At 42.3% G+C, this 17,159-nt stretch overlaps 2 protein-coding genes across 6 annotated transcripts in view; one reads left to right on the forward strand and one right to left on the reverse strand.

Annotated features, from left to right (window-relative positions):
• Positions 1-39: 39 nt before the first annotated feature.
• On the reverse strand, positions 40-6,275 carry TIMM21 (translocase of inner mitochondrial membrane 21). Its single transcript, XM_065667893.1, has 6 exons — positions 5,661-6,275; positions 3,990-4,052; positions 3,793-3,890; positions 2,766-2,839; positions 642-747; positions 40-534 (listed from the first exon to the last, which is right to left on the reverse strand). The coding sequence occupies exons 1-6, from the start codon at positions 5,968-5,970 to the stop codon at positions 442-444; spliced, it is 744 nt and encodes a 247-aa protein (XP_065523965.1). The 5' UTR covers positions 5,971-6,275; the 3' UTR covers positions 40-441.
• A 626-nt stretch (positions 6,276-6,901) lies between these two features.
• Positions 6,902-17,159, forward strand: part of FBXO15 (F-box protein 15) — a 28,508-nt gene continuing 18,250 nt past the window's right edge. For 3 of the 5 annotated variants that reach the window (XM_065667894.1, XM_065667895.1, XM_065667897.1), the window contains exons 1-3: positions 6,902-7,059; positions 10,282-10,401; positions 12,257-12,361. In XM_065667894.1, coding sequence (XP_065523966.1) covers positions 6,920-7,059; positions 10,282-10,401; positions 12,257-12,361 — 365 coding nt within the window. In that variant the 5' untranslated portion in view covers positions 6,902-6,919. Of the gene's footprint in view, positions 7,060-7,359; positions 7,376-10,281; positions 10,402-12,256; positions 12,362-17,159 lie in introns of those variants that run through there. The other 2 variants (XM_065667896.1, XM_065667898.1) reach the window with 2 other exon arrangements.

The raw sequence follows: 17,159 nt of genomic DNA on the forward strand, positions 1-17,159 counted from the left end.
TCATTTTACCCTCTATAAAGGCATCCAGAAGGAAAACAGTGAGGTTTTGCCTATACTTTATTGCAGTGCTAGTGGAAAATACAAGCAAATGAATTAAAAAAAACCACAAAAAAACACATCCAAATCTAACATCTTGGTATACTCAGTTTTTGGGTGTGCAGAAGTATTATCCAGCATTAAACTGCTTATTACGAACCATTATTTTCCTATGTCAAAAGTATTTGCCATAAATGATGGCTCTACTATTATTTCATTGGCTTCACTTCAAATCCTGTACCTGTTTTTATGAAAGACCTCAATGGAGGCCCTGAGAGGCTGCTTCCTTGTAAGAGAACCCCAAAGCTGCAAGATACAACCGAGAATACCCAACAACTCATGCAGTCTGGTGACACCAGTATCATCCAGTACTCTATCAGGTGAGACAGTAAGTTTGATCATCGGCTATCTGTTGTCTTCTACAATAATGGTTCTTCTAGGATAGGTGTCAACGTCCACAAATATGTAGCGGACCTCAAATCTTCCTCTCTCAGGATTCTGTAAGAAAAACAATTTCAGGCTGGTTTTTTGTTTGTTTTTTTTTCTCTTTGGTAGTTTCAAACTGAAGATTAAGCTTGTCAGCTGTATCAAGCAATTGTACATACCTCTTTGACTTCCACATGGACTGTTCCCCGCTTCCCCGATTCAGAGCCCTCAATATAGAACTTCAAACGCATATGTTTCAGTCCATCCTTTATGTATTCAATGTGACTAAAACAGCAAAACAAAAACCCAAGCCACCCAGCAAGGATACATGTTATATGCAAAACTTAAAATTTAAACAACTTCTTTAGAGGAGCTGCTTAACTATTTTGTAAGAAAGTGTATTCCGATGCAATCCTTATGCTACCATGGGTTCATTCTCTCTACTCCTCTTACGAAGCTCTACTGTGAGCATAACGACTAGTGGAGTTAGAAGAATTTACTATGCAGTTGAGGATTAACAGACTAAGTGCTTATATGTCCTCACCCCAGCCCTCCCCTTGAAACTCAACAGCAATCCAGTGGCTGAAAATTCTGGAATTTCCTTGCATTTATTCTAAAGAACCCTCAGATTCAGAGCCTGACATGAAGAAAGGAACACCCACATCACCAAGACTGCCGGGGTTTTGGGTCTTTTAGGCACTTAAAATGAAGTAACCAAGCCAAAGCATGCAAACAATGTTTTGTTACCTTAATTATAAATTATCAGGTTGGTTAAATCACATCAAAACAAACACTTCACTATATACTTGATGTATTTTGGCAATAATTTTGTTCTACTAAACACTAGTATTAGCACTGGTATCAAATCTCCAGTCTAAATGCTGATACTTAGACTGGAGTTAGGTTATGCTCAATATCAGATAAAGGTCATGTTACTTTCAAGGTAATCACTTCCAAAAACTAATGGTCAAACTAGAGTTCTGGTGCCAGCTTATGCTTCCTACTGAAATTACTAACTGCTGCATACTATCAAGGTCTTATTTTCATCAGTCATGCTCAGATACACACTGTGAATTAAACTTCCAATATGTTTAAAGTGACACTATGGTTTACAGACAGCAAAGATGAACAGAGAACCTTACTGCAGTAAATTCATATTCAAGGTATTCATAAACATACACAGAAATCTGCCCTTTTTGAGACATCCTTATACTGCAGACACAAACAAAGTCCTCAGCTCAAAAATTTACTTTAAATACTAAACTTTCAAACTGATGGAAATTAAATACTAGGAAAGCTTATAGTGCATTTACTTATTCACACAGTTTCTTTTACAGACAGGTGCTTAAAACATTTAGTGCATATCCTTTTCATTAGCTGCTCCACTTTAAACACTTTTTCACAGTCTGGTGAAAAGATAAAACTTCCACCAGTAAATATCACTTTCCTCTGGGGAAAAAAAAAAAAAGTTTCTCAATTTCATGGTTCAAGTTATGCATCTGGGCTTATGTGTCCCATCCCATACGAAACCTCCTCAGGTAAATTCAAGTCAAAGGACCCAATAAAGACAAAGCCCCTATTGCGTTACAGGGCAGGGAGGATTCACATTTTCTAAGAATTACTTCTGTTACTTCCCTCAAAAGAATAATAAATACACTGCTGAAAGGTTTAGGTGAGAGATGTTTTGTTAAATACACAGTATAGATGCGGCCTCAAGTACCAAAAATCAGTATAAGAAATGGGCAGCCAATACTGCAGATCAGCTTGGGACAATATAATCACTGCAGTGATTACAACCTGTACAATCAGGCCCAGCCCAGCTTTAAAGAGAGCAAGCTGTATTCTTGAAAGTCTGAAATTTAGTACCTCCTGCTCCTTCTGGCCTGATAAAAACTACGGCTTCAAAAGGAGAAAAACTCTTCAGGAACAACTTTTCAAACAACGATTTCACTCTATTTGAGGGTTTCGGACTGTAAACTTCAGTCAGAACCCTGCTCTCCAGATGCATGTGTAGGCCTCTGTACTGCTCCCTTCAGACTCTTCCTATTTTTGGGAGAGTCCAGCTCTATGTTTACTGTTCTGACCATTGCTTGTTTTGAGCCACTCAGAATTGGCATTTTGTATTGTATGTATGCTGCACTTAGCAGTATGTGTTCCACAAGATGTACTGCAAAATACTGCTTTCGTTTTCACTCGAAAGTAACAGTGTATGTCACATGCAGTTCATTAATCTAGATCTAGCTTTCTATTATGAGACCTAAAATGTCTTGCTGTGCCTGTATGGGGCAAACACCAAAGGGCACCTGACAAGCTGTCTTCTTCCTCTTCTTGTTGCCTCCCCATAACCTTTAATGGATTCACCAAAAACACCGATTATCTACAAGAGAAAAGAGGCTTTAGTTGTCAGAAGGTATCACACTGAAACAGATATTCCAGAAATGCTATGAATGCATTTCACTTTCAACAAAATGCCCCTTCTGAGTCTGATGTGTCAAGGGTAGAAGAGTTTATGACGGAGAACAGTGTAAGGAAAATTCCTCTGCATTTCAGTGCTTTTCTTGACAATCACATATTAGATGTCTAAAATCCCACTATCTTCCATTTGTACTGTTCTCTGCGATCATGACATTTTAATCTGTCTTCTTAATGTGTATTTTATACTTTACTGACATTTTGTGTAAAATGGAAAAAAAAAAAGCACGAAATATTTGCTCATGTCTCCTCCAAGACAGTATGTTTCAAAGTTTAAAATGCAAATGAATTCCCCTTCACATTATCTTAAAAACATTAAGAAATTCAATTTTTTTGCCCAGATCTGTAAAGCCAGACCAAATTAACCTAGTTTTAATGGCGCTGGTTAAAAAGAGAGGTTGATTTTTACTGTGTAAACACTGCAGAGAAGTTTTAATTCTACAAACTTGTTTCCAGCCAGTCTCCATTTTTATTCTAGTGACAACCTGTTACTTCTTTTCTAGGCTATCCTCAGTGGCATCTGTGGCAAATCTTGTTTGAAAGCTATTCTGTGCATTTCTTGGTTTGCCTGAAGCAGTGGGTTTTAGAATCCAGTGTTAAGAGTGACTTTTGTTTACATCTAGCTACCTTGTGTGATAAAATGACTGTTCTCTTTTTCTGTTAGCCACAGGAATGCTATCTGTGTTTCTCATGAAGAGTTTAAATTCCTGGATACTTATGCAGTGCTTCACAGTATGACTTAACCTGAGTGAAGTGTCACAAGAGACACTTGTGAGATTCCTTGTGCAAACTTCTGACTCAAAGTTAGACAGTAACTACTGAGAAACATAAACTTGTGACTAAGGTCCAAAAACAAACCTCAGGGTGAGATCTGCATTTCTCCAAGGCATCTCCATAGATCTTACTTGGACTAGAAGAAGAGAACAGCTCTTTAAAAATCACATAAAACAAACCACCTGTAACAGAAACAACAGCAAATGGAATGAAAACTAATCAAACCAGATGGAATTAATGAAAAGCATCTTCTAATAAAGAACATAATTTTTAGAAATAACCTGTAACACCAACTCCAACAAGCACCACAATAAAATAGGTAAAGTCTCTTCCAGCCTCTTTCACTGAAATAGACAGAAAACAAGCAGGAGTTACAATCTTGTACAATAAGATTTGCACAGTTGTCTTCTATAAATGCTCTTCTATTTGTCTGCAGCTCAAATATCATTTTGGCACAAGAAGAAATGCACTAACAGCTTCATAATGCCTCATCACTAGAAGAAAGAGACCATGGAACATCTCTCATCTTGTACACAGCATGCTTATACTTCTGTAAGAAGCCTTATTATTTTCTGTTTTCCTAGATGTTTCCAAGACCCAGCATACTTACTGCTACTTTTTGTGTACATGACAGACAGTATTTTTTAAGAAGTAATGAGGTATTTAGCACTGCAGTATTCATGCTACTATGTAAACCCACAATCATTGCAATCCTCATGCAACGAAAAAATTGAAAAAGCATAAGCTTATAAATGGCACACACTGACTGAAAATAACTGATTTTATGAATTATTAAGTGAAGAATGAAAAGGAAGGATATGAAACCAAAATATGTATTTTACTTGAGATCATTAACTGCAGTTTATCTGATTAATTTTATCTATTAGTTTTGATCTAAAGTGTCAGCATACACGCAAAAATCCCACCTTAAAACATATGAGATTCTCTGTTACAAAATAATTCTGAGAACCTGGAAAGAAATGACTGATTTGCTTAGGTGATAAAGTTGTGCCTTTCAGTGAAGTACCAGTTACTGGGGAAAACTTATTAACAGTTTCTCCTGTAGTCTTCTAACCAGTTGAGGGTGTTTTTCTGAAACCTTTTCAAAGCACTTAGAATTTTTGAGGTTAATTATGCAGAAACCACTTTCCACTGAAGTGAGAGCAACCAAAGTGACAGCCATCCTATAAACTAGCATCACATGCAGAGGTTTAACTATTTTCTAGAAATAAATTTGTTTCAACAGCTTCAAGGTAGGCTGCGTGCACTAGGTTTGCCTTTTGAAAAGGAAAATGAGAGGTGACTACATGGAATCACAGCATAGTTTGGGTTGGAAGTGACCTTCAGAGATCATCTAGTCCAACTCCCAGCAATAAGCAGGGCCATCATCTGTTGCCCAGAGCCACATCTAGTCTGGCCTTGAATGCCTTCAAGGATGGTGCATCCACCCCCTCTCTGGGCAACCTGTGTCAGTGTTTTACCACCCTCATTGTAAAGAGCCTTTTCCTTACACTCAGCCAGAATCTCCCCTCTTTTAGTTTAAACCCATTACCCCCATCTTATTGCAACAGGCCCTGCTAAAAGGTCTTTCCCAATTTTTTTTATAGGCCCCTTTTAAGTACTGAAAACCCACAATAAGGTCTACCTGGAGCCTTCTCCAGGTGGAACCCCAACTCCCAACTCTCTCAGCCTTTCCTCGTTGGAAATCTTATCCCTGATGTGACTTAACCACTAAATCATAAAGTTGTTTGGAAGAAGCCACTATTTCTGTTTTGCTTGTGCAATACATAAACTGAAACGGATCAACTGCTGCAAACAAAAGGACGTGGAAAGAAAGGGCTTGGTATTTTAAATTCATGAGTTTTGGGGCTATAAGATCTCAGCGGCAGCAGCACTTTCCTCCGTGCCAGCACACCGTGCTCCCACTCACAAGTGACTACAGCCCGTCTTACCTCTCTGAGCAGCCGACAGCAAAGTTTCTCCTTTCTCAGCCCTTTGCACGGCCACGTGTTTGCTATTATCGCTAGGTTTCTCAGCTCTCAGCCCCCCGGCTTGCGTCCCGATACTCCTCCGGGCGGCCCGGAGCAGCAGGGCAGGCTCCCTGCAATGGACTTGGTGCCGCCACCTCAGGCACAGGCGGAGGCACTGCTCGGGCCCCGTCTGCAGCAGGGCCCAGCCATGGGGAGCGAGCAGCCGCCTCCCCAGGGCGGCTCGCCCCCGCTCGCCGCGCTGCCAGGCCCGCGCAAAGGAGGCGGGCAGCATGCCGGGGCTCCTCTCCCAGCCGCCCTCAGGGAAGCACGGCCGAGCTAAACAGGGAGCTTCCGCCACAAACCACCGTTCCCCACGGGGGTGCCTCGGGGAAGTCAGGGCAGCTCCCCGCCCAGAGCGCGGCTCCCCAGCCCGCGTTCTCGGTCAGGAATCCCCATGAGCCTTTACCGGGCGGCAGCCGCCGCTCGCCGCTCCCCCAGCGGAAATATTCCCGGGGGCGGCGGGGAGGACGGCAGCGGCAGGCCTGAGGAGCGGCAGTTAAAACGGGCTCCCTCTTGCGCCCGCCGCTAGCAGCAGCTCCCGGCGACATCACTACAGCGACCGCCATGCCGAGCGCCGCCGCCACCAGGGGCGGAGACACTGCTGCTAAAGCGGAGGGGGGTGTGCCCCCCGCGTCGTACGACCGGGGTCCTGGTCACCCTTTTTAGGCTTTTTAATACATGTAAATTATATATATATATATATGCTTTTTGATCTTGCACTCCTAGGTGCCTAACAGCAATGCAGGTGACGTTTCCACTTCCCGGCGCCGGCGCAGCGGCTCACTGGGGGAAGGGGAGCGGAGGACGCCTTGACGGGGGGTCATGGCGGGGGTCAGTCCGGTTCCCGGGTGTGTCAGCGCTCCCCGTGTGCCCAAGGGCGGCCGGCGCAGCCAAGCCCGACCGCTGTCTCGCCGCGGATATGCGCCGATGGCGCATTGGGAGCCCGCTCCCCCCTGCTGGCAGCTCTCGGAAGCAGCCTCGCCCCTCCTGTCCCGCTGCAAGTAAACTTGCAGGACACAGAGCCCCCCGCGCCTTGCGGGCACCAACAGCGCCGCGCCACTGCGGCGCCTCCCCCGCGGCGGCGCGCCCGGGCGCGCCCCACGGCGGCACGTAGCAGGGTGGCAGCGCCCACCCGTCCCGCCCGCCGGGAGTGAGGCCCCTGGCGTCAGGCGGAGCCGGCCATGGCGGCGGGCTGTGGGAGGCCCCCGCGTGAGTGCAGCGCGGCGCCGGCAGCCGGCCTGGCGGCTTTTCCCGGTGCCGCAGGGGTCGGGCTGCGGTCGCCGCCTTTCAGCCCTGCTGGTCCTTCTGCCGTCAGGCCTAGGTAACGGTCTCCCTGCCCGGCCTGGGGAAAGGCTGCCAGGCGGCGTCGATTGGGGTTACAGCGCTCTGCTGCCCAGGGGCTGTCGGCTCGTGTTTTGGCACGGTGCCCTTAGGGAGTGGTTTGATGTTGCACTCCTGTTGCTGGTCAGGGAGCCCCGATCCACTCGTCTCATGGCCGTGAAGCCCTGAAGTCACCATAACTCAGGCCTGGTCTTTTATGGCTATAGTGCTCTCCTCTCCCTGGCCCTGTGGAGAGGGTGTCTTTGTGGAGGTGACACCGTGTGTTAGGAAGCATGAGCATTCCACGTGTACATGAGGTTTATTGCCCTGTTTTCTGTCTGGGTAGTGGGGCTTAAATTTAGCATGTGCTTGAGCTTAGAAGTAGTAGTATGTGGCCTTTCAGTTCTCAAAAGGGGCCTATAAGAAAGAAGGGGAGAGGTGATTGGCAGGGACTGTTGTGACAGAATGAGGGATAATGGCTTTAAACTAAGAGGGAAGACTCGGGCTGTATGGGAGGAAGGAATTCTTTACAGTGAGGGTGATAAAATACTGGAACATGCTGCCCAGAGAGGTGGTGGATGCACCAACCCTGGGGACGTTCAAGGCTAGGCTGAATGTGGTTCTGGGCAACCTAATCTAGTTGAAGATGTGCCTGCTCATTGTGGGGGATTGGACTAGGTGAGCTTCGAAGGTGATGAGCACTAGACCTTCTACAAAGTACTAGGTAGCTTTGTGGCTAATGTATGTATGTTGAGGGTAGTTAGGCCTTTGTAGTACATGGGAGGATTTCATTGTGGAAGGTGTAATTAGCTTAATTCTTACAGTAAAAGTTCAGCTTCCAAAAGTTTAAATTTTAGAGGCAAAGTTGAGAAAGCAGGTTCTTCTGCTAATTCATTCGTACCACCTTGAGTATCGTAGCATTTTCATTCCCCCCATTTGATTAACCTGTAAATGACATGCCTAATACCCAACTTTCTAAAATACTTTGGAATTGTTAGTAGAGAAAAAGAAACAAGATGTCAAAACATTGCTGTAATTTCTGTTATCCCCAGGTATGCATTTAACCTCTACAAGGGGTCAGGGTTTGTCACTAAAAGCTTTGTATGCCTTCTTTGATATAGTTTTGTTCCCTGGCTAGCAAAAACCCCAGTGGTAATTTGCAAGCACTACAGGGTGTGGAAGTGTAAGTACTAGTACAAAACTGAGTCCCACAAATTAAAAGCTAATGAAATGGCAGCCGAGATTGTTTGGCCTCTAAGCAGGAGCATCTTGTTTGTTACTAGAAGTCTCTAAAAGAGGGGGAGTAACACTGATTTTTAACTTGGGCAGGCAGGGTTTGTCGATACAGCATGAAAGTGTTTTTGTTGATACTAATTTCAAGTCTTAGCAGACACAATTCTTAAAAAAATAGTTTAGGATTTGCTGTTGTTTCTGCATACCTTAATATTTTTGGTTTGGAAGATGCAAAAATTCAGTAATGTTTTTGAATCAAAGCTTAGAAAAGGGGTAGATACTACTATATTGAAGTTCTCAGGGCATCCGTAGGCAGCATTTCTCTTACTTCAGAAGTTCCTTCCTGGGGTGAAGCAGAGGGGGATGCAAGGAGTGGTTAAAAAGAGAGCAAGAAGGACTGAATAGAGACAATGCAAGTTATGCTTGTACCAGGTGAAGTGTGTTGTAAAAACCTGGATCCAGCACCTGATCTAAAATTACTTTTGTACTTGGCATCTGTGTAGGTATGTCACTCTAGAATTTCCCCAAACTAAGTATATGTGCTTTCAGCATAGATAGGGGAATAGGCTGGGACATGCTGCCCAGAAAGATCCAGAAGTGGTAGTTCTGCTGTTGAACATGACTTACATCCCTGAGTCCCTTTGGTGGGCTTTTGAAAAACGCAGTTTGTTATAGCCTTATCGATTAAGTGTACTTCTTGATAATAATATGAGTAAAACATTTGCTTGACCTTCAGGGTATATTTGACATACAGTAGTTGTTAATTTTGTCAGCCTATCAGTGAAGTTAGTCTGTCATTTCAGCCAAGTTGAAATGTGCATAATTTTGTGTCATGCTTATAACAGTTTCCAGTAGAACTTCAAGGATTTTTTAATTTATTTATCTATTTATTTTCCCTAGCACAGTTGACAATGTAGGGCAGAGTTGTTCTTTTTTTTCTAATTTTTATTTTTCTTTGAGCACAAACCAATCTCAGTTCAAGAACAGTGTGCATTGAATGTGCGTGGTACCCATGTACTTCAAAATTAGATTGTAATTTCATTCCCAAAAATTAATTGGTTGCTTGGAAACCCGGAGTTGAACTGACCAGGTGTTGGAAAGTCACTTGGCAATACAAACCATCGCTAACAGAGTGTATAGGGAGCTCTGTCTGCTTGATGGCATCAGTGGGTATGATTTGTTAAGGATTTGATTAAGTTTGAAACTCCCATATGAATATTTTTGTGTGGTTGAGTGATAGTGTTTGCAATTACAGCTTCCAAAATTCTTACTATCAGGAAACTTGGAAAAAATGTGTGGCCAGTTGGATTTTAAGAATTTATTTGTGTTAAAATTACAAAGTAATTTTTGTCAAAATTGTTGCTTGTTAATGAGCAATAAGAACATTGATAACCCATTTTGCCTGTTAAACTAGCGCTTACTGTGCAGATTTGTGAGTACTTCAGCAGGGGAAAGTCTGAAATAAGATTATAATTTTGTTTCAAATAGAGTTCTGTAGTCTGTACACAAGTATAGTTATGTAGTCCAAGGAATTCTGTTTGAGCCTTGTCAGTTTTTGAGAAAGTTTTTTTGTTTTGTTTAATATCTTTGAATAGCTTAACAAATTTGGATGGCTCAAAAGCATCTCTGGAGTACTTTTGGAGCATGATTATGGTGGCCACAGTTGTGCAGCTGTCTAATGTTAACGGATTTCTACTGAATTCAGATTGATTTGGTGGTGCAACACTGTTCCCTTCTGACTACTGTAAGAGATTAATCATGGGAGAGACACCTATGAGTTTAAATCTGGTGTCTTCGTGATGTCAGGTATTTTAACTTGGTGATAATTGTTCAAATTTCTGAACTGATAATGAGTTCACAAGTACTCAGGGAATTCATATAATGTATTCCCTGAATCCTGTCTCATTTGAGATGTGGAGTCTAGGTGTGCACAATATGCATATTTCTTCTTTTTGTGATGCTGTGATTCCTAAAAGCTTTTGCTTTTCAGAAATAGGTCAAGAAGCTCTGCTGCCAGGCCTCAGAGAGATTCTAGAGCTGTACATGCTGCAATTAAAAGTCTGTATTTGACACCTTCTGTAAAACCGAAGTCTAATTTGGGTATTGAGAGGTGAGTATGTCTTCATTAGGAGCAAGAGTGGAACTCCCCTTGCAGACTATATGTTATCTTTTGACTGCTTAAAGTTACTATATGGAGAGTTCCATATCAGATATTTTGAGTTGAAAATAAAAGATTTACTTTCCTGGCCTTCTTTGTTGATCCTGTATTGACCTTCTGATGTTATCTGGCATGTTCTTCCTTACCTCTTCTCTAAGTTCATATGAAGTATGTATTTAAGACTTCAGCAGCTCCTTTGCAAATCATGGCCTGTGTTGTTCCTTGAGAATAAAAATTGTTATTGCATTATTTCAATAGAAGGCCAGTTTGGAATTAAACTTCAGTGTTTCTCTTGATGATTGTGGCTTTGTATAGAGGGGCTTAGGCTGGTGGAGTGGGATGATGAGGGGGAGGAATAGAGTGGCTGCTCCGTATTTGCTGCAAGATAGATGTTTCCCTTCCTGTTTGACAGTGAAAGGGCACTTTCCTGTAGTCATGTGTTGTTTCCTTTTTTAAAATTAGTTAGGTTTCTACAGAAGACATCTGAGAGTATGTTACAGGAAAGATTAATTTTTTAATATAGATTTTGTAACTTCCTGTGCAGCCATGTCTCTGTTTTCCATTAGATGGGCAGTTCAGTCCCTGACACTGTTAATTTGGTGTGAAAGAAAAGAAAATAATTTCTCATCTTGTTCAAACAAAAAATAATATTGTTGTAAAAACCACTGTTGAGAATTCTGGATCAAGTATACTGGTTTAGCTAATCTACAGATTTTGAAGGGATCATTTCTAAATTCTCTCTGGAATAAATGCAGTAACTGCTTTGGGCTTTCAGTGTTTAAGTTATTTGACATAACTGTGCAAGTTTTGGCACAATCATCTCTGTGTTAGTGCAGCTAGGATTCTGAGTTTTGATACAAACCTTGGTGTATTGGCATTTATTCTGTACTTGAAAGCTGTGTGCTTCTGGATAGAGTATTATAAATCGACAAGTGTTGTAAATGACAGTGGTAAATGGACAAGAGACACAGCTGTAGTGTTTACTTTCGCAGCACCTTGCATTTTCAGTAGGTGATTTTGATGTTACCATACTGTCAGGCTCCAAAACTTAAGAATATAAAATGCATCTTTTTAAAAACTCTGTGCAGTTACCAGATACTACTCTAAGGGTATGAGGTTTCTATCTTTTAATACAAAAATCATGGTGGCTCAGCTCCAGATTATGTTGTGTTTGTACTTAAGGCTGCCTGAAACACAGGTGCCAGCCTACACAGGCACAGAAACATTAATGTTCGGGAAATGCCACTCAGCTCTTATTTTGTGTTTCGCATCTTTCTGTTGACATAAATGAAAACTGTATGGGACCCTTGAGCACGTATGGTTTGAAGGTTTTTGTGAGGTCAAGCACAATCTCACTGTTTGACAAGGACATTTATGTCCCTGACGCCACAGTGAGGAGGAGACTGAGTATAGGCAGTTCTGGCAAATGCTAGTGGTTGTGGACTGTGTGTTAAAATCATGTTACAAGCAGCAAGAAACTGAAGTTGAATGAGGTAGTTTCATGTCAAAATGGGTTAAAGTTAACAAAGTTTAATGAAAATGCAAACCTATAACTTTTCATGTAATTGTGCTGTGCCACTTGAATACGTTATGGTAAATGCTTTTAAAAAAATGTCTTGCACTAGAGATACAAATCAGAACCCAAACTCTGCAAATTATCTCTTCTGGTGAGTTTTGATTTGTTACTTACAAGCTGATAGTTTCCATCCTTTGTTTTGCTCTGGTTTAGAATTAAAATTCTTTGCCATTGTAATTTCTGGGATTTGCAGGCAAGCCTAATGGTATTTCTCTTTCTGTTGTTTTCCAGCATGCCATCAGAAATGCTGATAAAGATATTTTCCTATTTGGATGCTGCGTCCCTGTTGGCTGTTGGTTGTGTGAATAGGCACTTTTATCATCTGGCCAATGACAAGTAAGGAACAGGGAAGCATAAGTGCTACTCTTAATCTTGTAGCAGCTGAATTTTCCTGAGTTATGAGTCTTTTCTAATTTAGTTTCACTCATGCCAGAGCACTGATGCATATACCTACTGGCAATTACTCTGCTGAAAATACACTGCACAGCTTACGGTACAATGTGTTGTATGGAATTCTAGCTGTACAAGCTCTGTTCAGTTTAATGGGAGTCAGGAAGTGAAAAATAAATACAGTGTTTTCAAATGTAGCTATTATATTTTTTTTGTTATTATTATTTGCATATGTTTGCTTGTATTCACATGCAGCTGCACAGGCTTTTTAGTTCAGGCAGTCCTTACTGGTGTGTAGCCAGTAGCTGTCCAGAATTGTCATAGATTTCATAATTTTGAAGTCCTCCTCATTTAGCTCTTTCAGTCAGGTTTTTGCAGAAGGTTTGATTTAGTCAGGGGATTCACTAGTGGGTTTTATCTGTTGCTCTTTCTGTCAAATTTTGGTGATTTCTGACTGAAACAGAGGCGAAGATAAATACTGCCATGCTTTGTAAGCAATGGCTTATACAGAGTTCACAGATTGATTGTACCAGTATCATAATAATTTCGTGAAAATACCAGCAGGAGAGGACATAGTTGGTATGTGATAACTAGGATACCTGGGTATTCTTTTTTTTTTTTTTTTTGTGGGCTTCTGCTGAATTAGTGTTAGTTATATCAGAAAATGTCTTCCTATATAGAAAGCTGCCGCATCTTGGTGTTCAGCCATTTCTCACTTATTTGCCAGAACTTGTACAATGAATCAGTTAATGTTGGCATTGGCACTTTCAAACTGATGAATTTGAAGGGAAGGCCATTACTGAGATTATTTTTTTTGAGGCTGTAGCAGGTGCATGTAGATAACAGTTGTGTAATGGACATAGATTATATATCTCAATATGCATTTTCTACTTCAGGATAGAAAGGTAGGATAAAATCATTGAGGCTGTTCATGGGAAGCCAATTCATCTTGAATCCATCTCAGCAATGTCTGTTTCCATTTTCTAATCTCAACAGAGATTACTGTATGTGCACAAATGGGATTTGAGGAAGAGATGCTTTCCCTTATCTAGAAGACTGACTTGTCAGTGGGACTAGGTCCCGTCTTCCTGCTGGATTTCTATGGGCCTTCTTGAGTCCCTGAATCTTGTGGTTTAATTAAAGTTGCTCCATATCTCTGTGACAAATCTGATCTTGGTTTTTAGAAAGAGTATGTTTTGATGATATTGCATGATACTATCCTTGATGCAATAGGACCGTCAGTCTTTCATCGTGATATATCTGTGCTGCCGAATACAGCGCTTTGTCTTTGGGCCCTTCAAATAATGTCTCTGCTTTAGCAGTTCCTTGGCACTGGTAGAGCGGTAGATGTAGTTTTTCTTGATTTCAGTAAGGCATTTGATACTGTCTCCCACAGCATCCTCATAGATAAGCTAAGGAAGTGTGGGCTTGACGATCAAGTAGTGAGGTGGATCGAGAACTGGTTGAAAGGAAGAAGGCAGAGAGTTGTGGTCAATGGCGCAGAATCTAGCTGGAGGTCTGTGACTAGTGGAGTCCCTCAGGGGTCGGTGCTGGGACCGGTGCTGTTTAATATTTTCATCAATGACCTGGATGAGGGAACTGAGTGCACCATCAGCAAGTTCGCTGATGACACAAAACTGGGAGGAGTGGCTGACACACCAGAGGACTGTGCTGCCATTCAGTGAGACCTGGACAGGCTGGAGAGTTGGGCGGGGAGAAACTTGATGAAATTTAACAAGGGCAAGTGTAGAGTCTTGCATCTGGGGAAGAACAACCCCATGTACCAGTACAGGTTGGGGGGTGACCTGCTGGAAAGTAGCGAAGGGGAAAGGGACCTGGGGGTCCTGGTGGATAGGAGGATGACCATGAGCCAGCAATGTGCCCTTGTGGCCAAGAAGGCAAATGGCATCTTAGGGTGCATTAGAAAGGGTGTGGTTAGTAGGTCAAGAGAGGTTCTTCTCCCCCTCTACTCAGCCTTGGTGAGGCCACATCTGGAATATTGCGTCCAGTTCTGGGCCCCTCTGTTCAAGAAGGACAGGGAATTGCTTGAAGGAGTCCAGCGCAGAGCCACAAAGATGATTAAGGGAGTGGAACATCTCCCTTATGAGGAGAGGCTGAGGGAGCTGGGTCTCTAGCTTGGAGAAGAGGAGACTGAGGGGTGACTTCATCAATGTTTACAAATATGTAAAGGGTAGGTGTCAGGATGATGGAGCTAGGCTTTTTTCAGTGATATCCAGTGATAGGACAAGGGGCAATGGGTGTAAACTGGAGCATAGGAAGTTCCACGTTAACATCAGGAAGAACTTCTTTACTGTAAGAGTGACAGAGCACTGGAACAGGTTGCCCAGGGGGGTTGTGGAGTCTCCTACACTGGAGATATTCAAGGCCTGCCTGGACAAGTTCCTGTGTGATGTACTGTAGGTTACCCTGCTCTTGTGGGGGGGTTGGACTAGATGATCTTTTGAGGTCCCTTCCAACCCTTGGGATTCTGTGATTCTGTCTTCATTGTAAATGTTGAAGGCAGGGCATTGTTTCTGACCCCTCTTTCTGCACCCCACTTACCTCAGCATGTGGTATTATTCCAGCCTTCCTGTCACGCAGTGTAGGAGGCTCACATAGATGGTCTGTCTGAAAGCCTGAGGATTTTGATCACCAGCAGAAAGTGCTTGTGTAAGAGGAAGTGAGAAACCAGAGAACAGGGGGTGATCTTTTTGCCATTGTGGTCATCAAGTGATGACTGGCTGCATGTTCACTTCTGGCATTTGAGTTAGCAGTAAGAGGTTGGGTTGGCTTGTTTACAATGTCCAATAAGAGGCATTGAGATGAATGTTATACTTAACACTTTGAAGCAAAAGTGGTGTGTATTCTGCTGTAAAGAGGCAAATTTGTGCTTCCCTACTGGATGCCTTTTTGATTTGTCTGCCCTGAATTCTTCAGATGTTGAGGATGAGGGGACAGTGATACCTCCCTAAACACTTGTGATTCCAGATCCCCCTTTTTTTCTCCTCTGCCTCCCTGCCCTGATTGAATTTTTGAACTTCTTGAACTGATTTCTTACCTGCTTGCAGAATACTGTTTTGGGAAATGAAGAAGCAATATGTAACTGAGAGTGAGGAGAAGGGTGGTAGGTATTGGTGGTAAGTCTGTCTTCCTTCAGCTTACAGTGCCCGAGACTGTACGTTCAAAATGCAGGAAGTGCTTGCTACTAAACCCTGGCTTTTCAGCAGCCAGCTGTTGAGTATCTCTTCCCATGTCTGTTGGGAAGGGGTTTCTAGTTCACAGGAGAGGGTTATCGTAGGACATATTAGTGGACTTTTTGGCTGAATAAGACCAGTTGGGTGATACGCTGCTCAGTTTCCCCTGATGATGTTGTGTCAAGGACATTGCTCCTCTGTTTTCATCATCTCGCAATTCTTAGCTGCTTTGGAGTTAAATAACAATTTCCTCCCTCCATCAGAAATGTTTTATACTATTTGATAACTGGGTTGTCTTTTCCTTTCTGGGCTCAAAATTGCAGTATCTTAAGCCTTTGTTTTACTTATAGGATTCTTCTTCATATATCCTACTCCCTCTCAGACTTTGGAAAGGAAAATTGAAAGCTCATATTGACTGTGAACCCCCTTTTACCTGTCACAGAAACTTACGGGTCTGTGTGTTCTAAACAGCTTTGACTAAAAAAGTGTCAGGATGAGATTGTACATATATCTGCAGAGCAGCAGCCTGGAAGGTTTTTGCATAATTCCTGAGTATTTTTGCATCAATAACAAAGAGCCCAGCTCTTGGCATGTGGTCTCAGCAGCTGATGAAGTGAGGGTGGTTTTCACAGGTAGGAGGTAGTGTGGGATGGATTCAGCCCTTGAATGCTTTAATTCTTTAAGGAGAGAAAAAATGCATTACAAAGCACATTAGTGTAAGTTTGCCTGGGGATAAGTGAGGGCTGGTAGAGGTAATCTTGCTGATGAATGGTAGAGAATTTCTCTTGAGAATTTGTTTCTGTTGCTATTAATTTTTTCTAGTGCAGCTAGGTAGACTGTGTAGCACTTTAAAATTGGAAAACTTACTGGAAACCTTTATTCACAGGTTGTTGTTTGAATTCTTGTAAGTTCTTGTACTTAATATTCCATGAATTGCGCTAGAGATAGATATTGGAGGATGGGGGGGGGGGGCAGAAATGTGACCTCATATTTTTCTTGACTGGAAAGAGGTGAACCCATCATTCCTGTTGCATGTTTCTTTGATCTCTTAAATAAGATGTCTGTTCTCTGAGCTTTTCAAAAGAGAGTGACGAATGGATTGACATGACAGTGGTACCACCACCAAATATAGGTGATTCTACTTGTCTTTGTCTACCTCACTTCCAGCTAGACTGTGTGAGAAACTTGAGGGGTCCATATTGTCTTTGTTGAATAAGAGGTATTAAACCACTTTTTCTACTAGCAGATTTTGTGTGAGGAAGATGAATTGTTTCAGGGTGGAATTTTCAGAAGTAACTGCTTAACCTTAATCAGTTTTGCCTTAAGTCACTGAGTATGCCTGTGCTGTCTCTGAGCTTCATCCTGGATCCTGTATTTTCAGGAATACGGTCAAGACTTACTTTTCCTTTTGTTTCGTCATGCTAGCTTTCACTCAGATATATATTGTTTTACTTTGTTTGGTGGGTTTTTTTGTTGTTTGTTTTAATCTGCTTCAGTGAGTGTGAAGTGGCAGCATAAGGTCAAGGGAAGGCCTTTTAAAAACCACCACA

The sequence above is a fragment of the Lathamus discolor genome, chromosome 2, assembly GCF_037157495.1.
Source record: "Lathamus discolor isolate bLatDis1 chromosome 2, bLatDis1.hap1, whole genome shotgun sequence".
Classification (NCBI taxonomy): domain Eukaryota; kingdom Metazoa; phylum Chordata; class Aves; order Psittaciformes; family Psittacidae; genus Lathamus; species Lathamus discolor.

Bases quoted from the DNA above. Each gene is read 5' to 3' on its own strand.
- TIMM21 (XM_065667893.1), bottom strand. From the start codon at position 5,970: ATGCTGCCCGCCTCCTTTGCGCGGGCCTGGCAGCGCGGCGAGCGGGGG. The intron at 4,053-5,660 runs GTAAGACGGGCT...TGTCTATTTCAG, and splicing joins GCTGTCGGCTGCTCAGAGAG to TGAAAGAGGCTGGAAGAGAC. The intron at 2,840-3,792 runs GTTTGTTTTTGG...TTTCTCTTGTAG, and splicing joins AATGCAGATCTCACCCTGAG to ATAATCGGTGTTTTTGGTGA.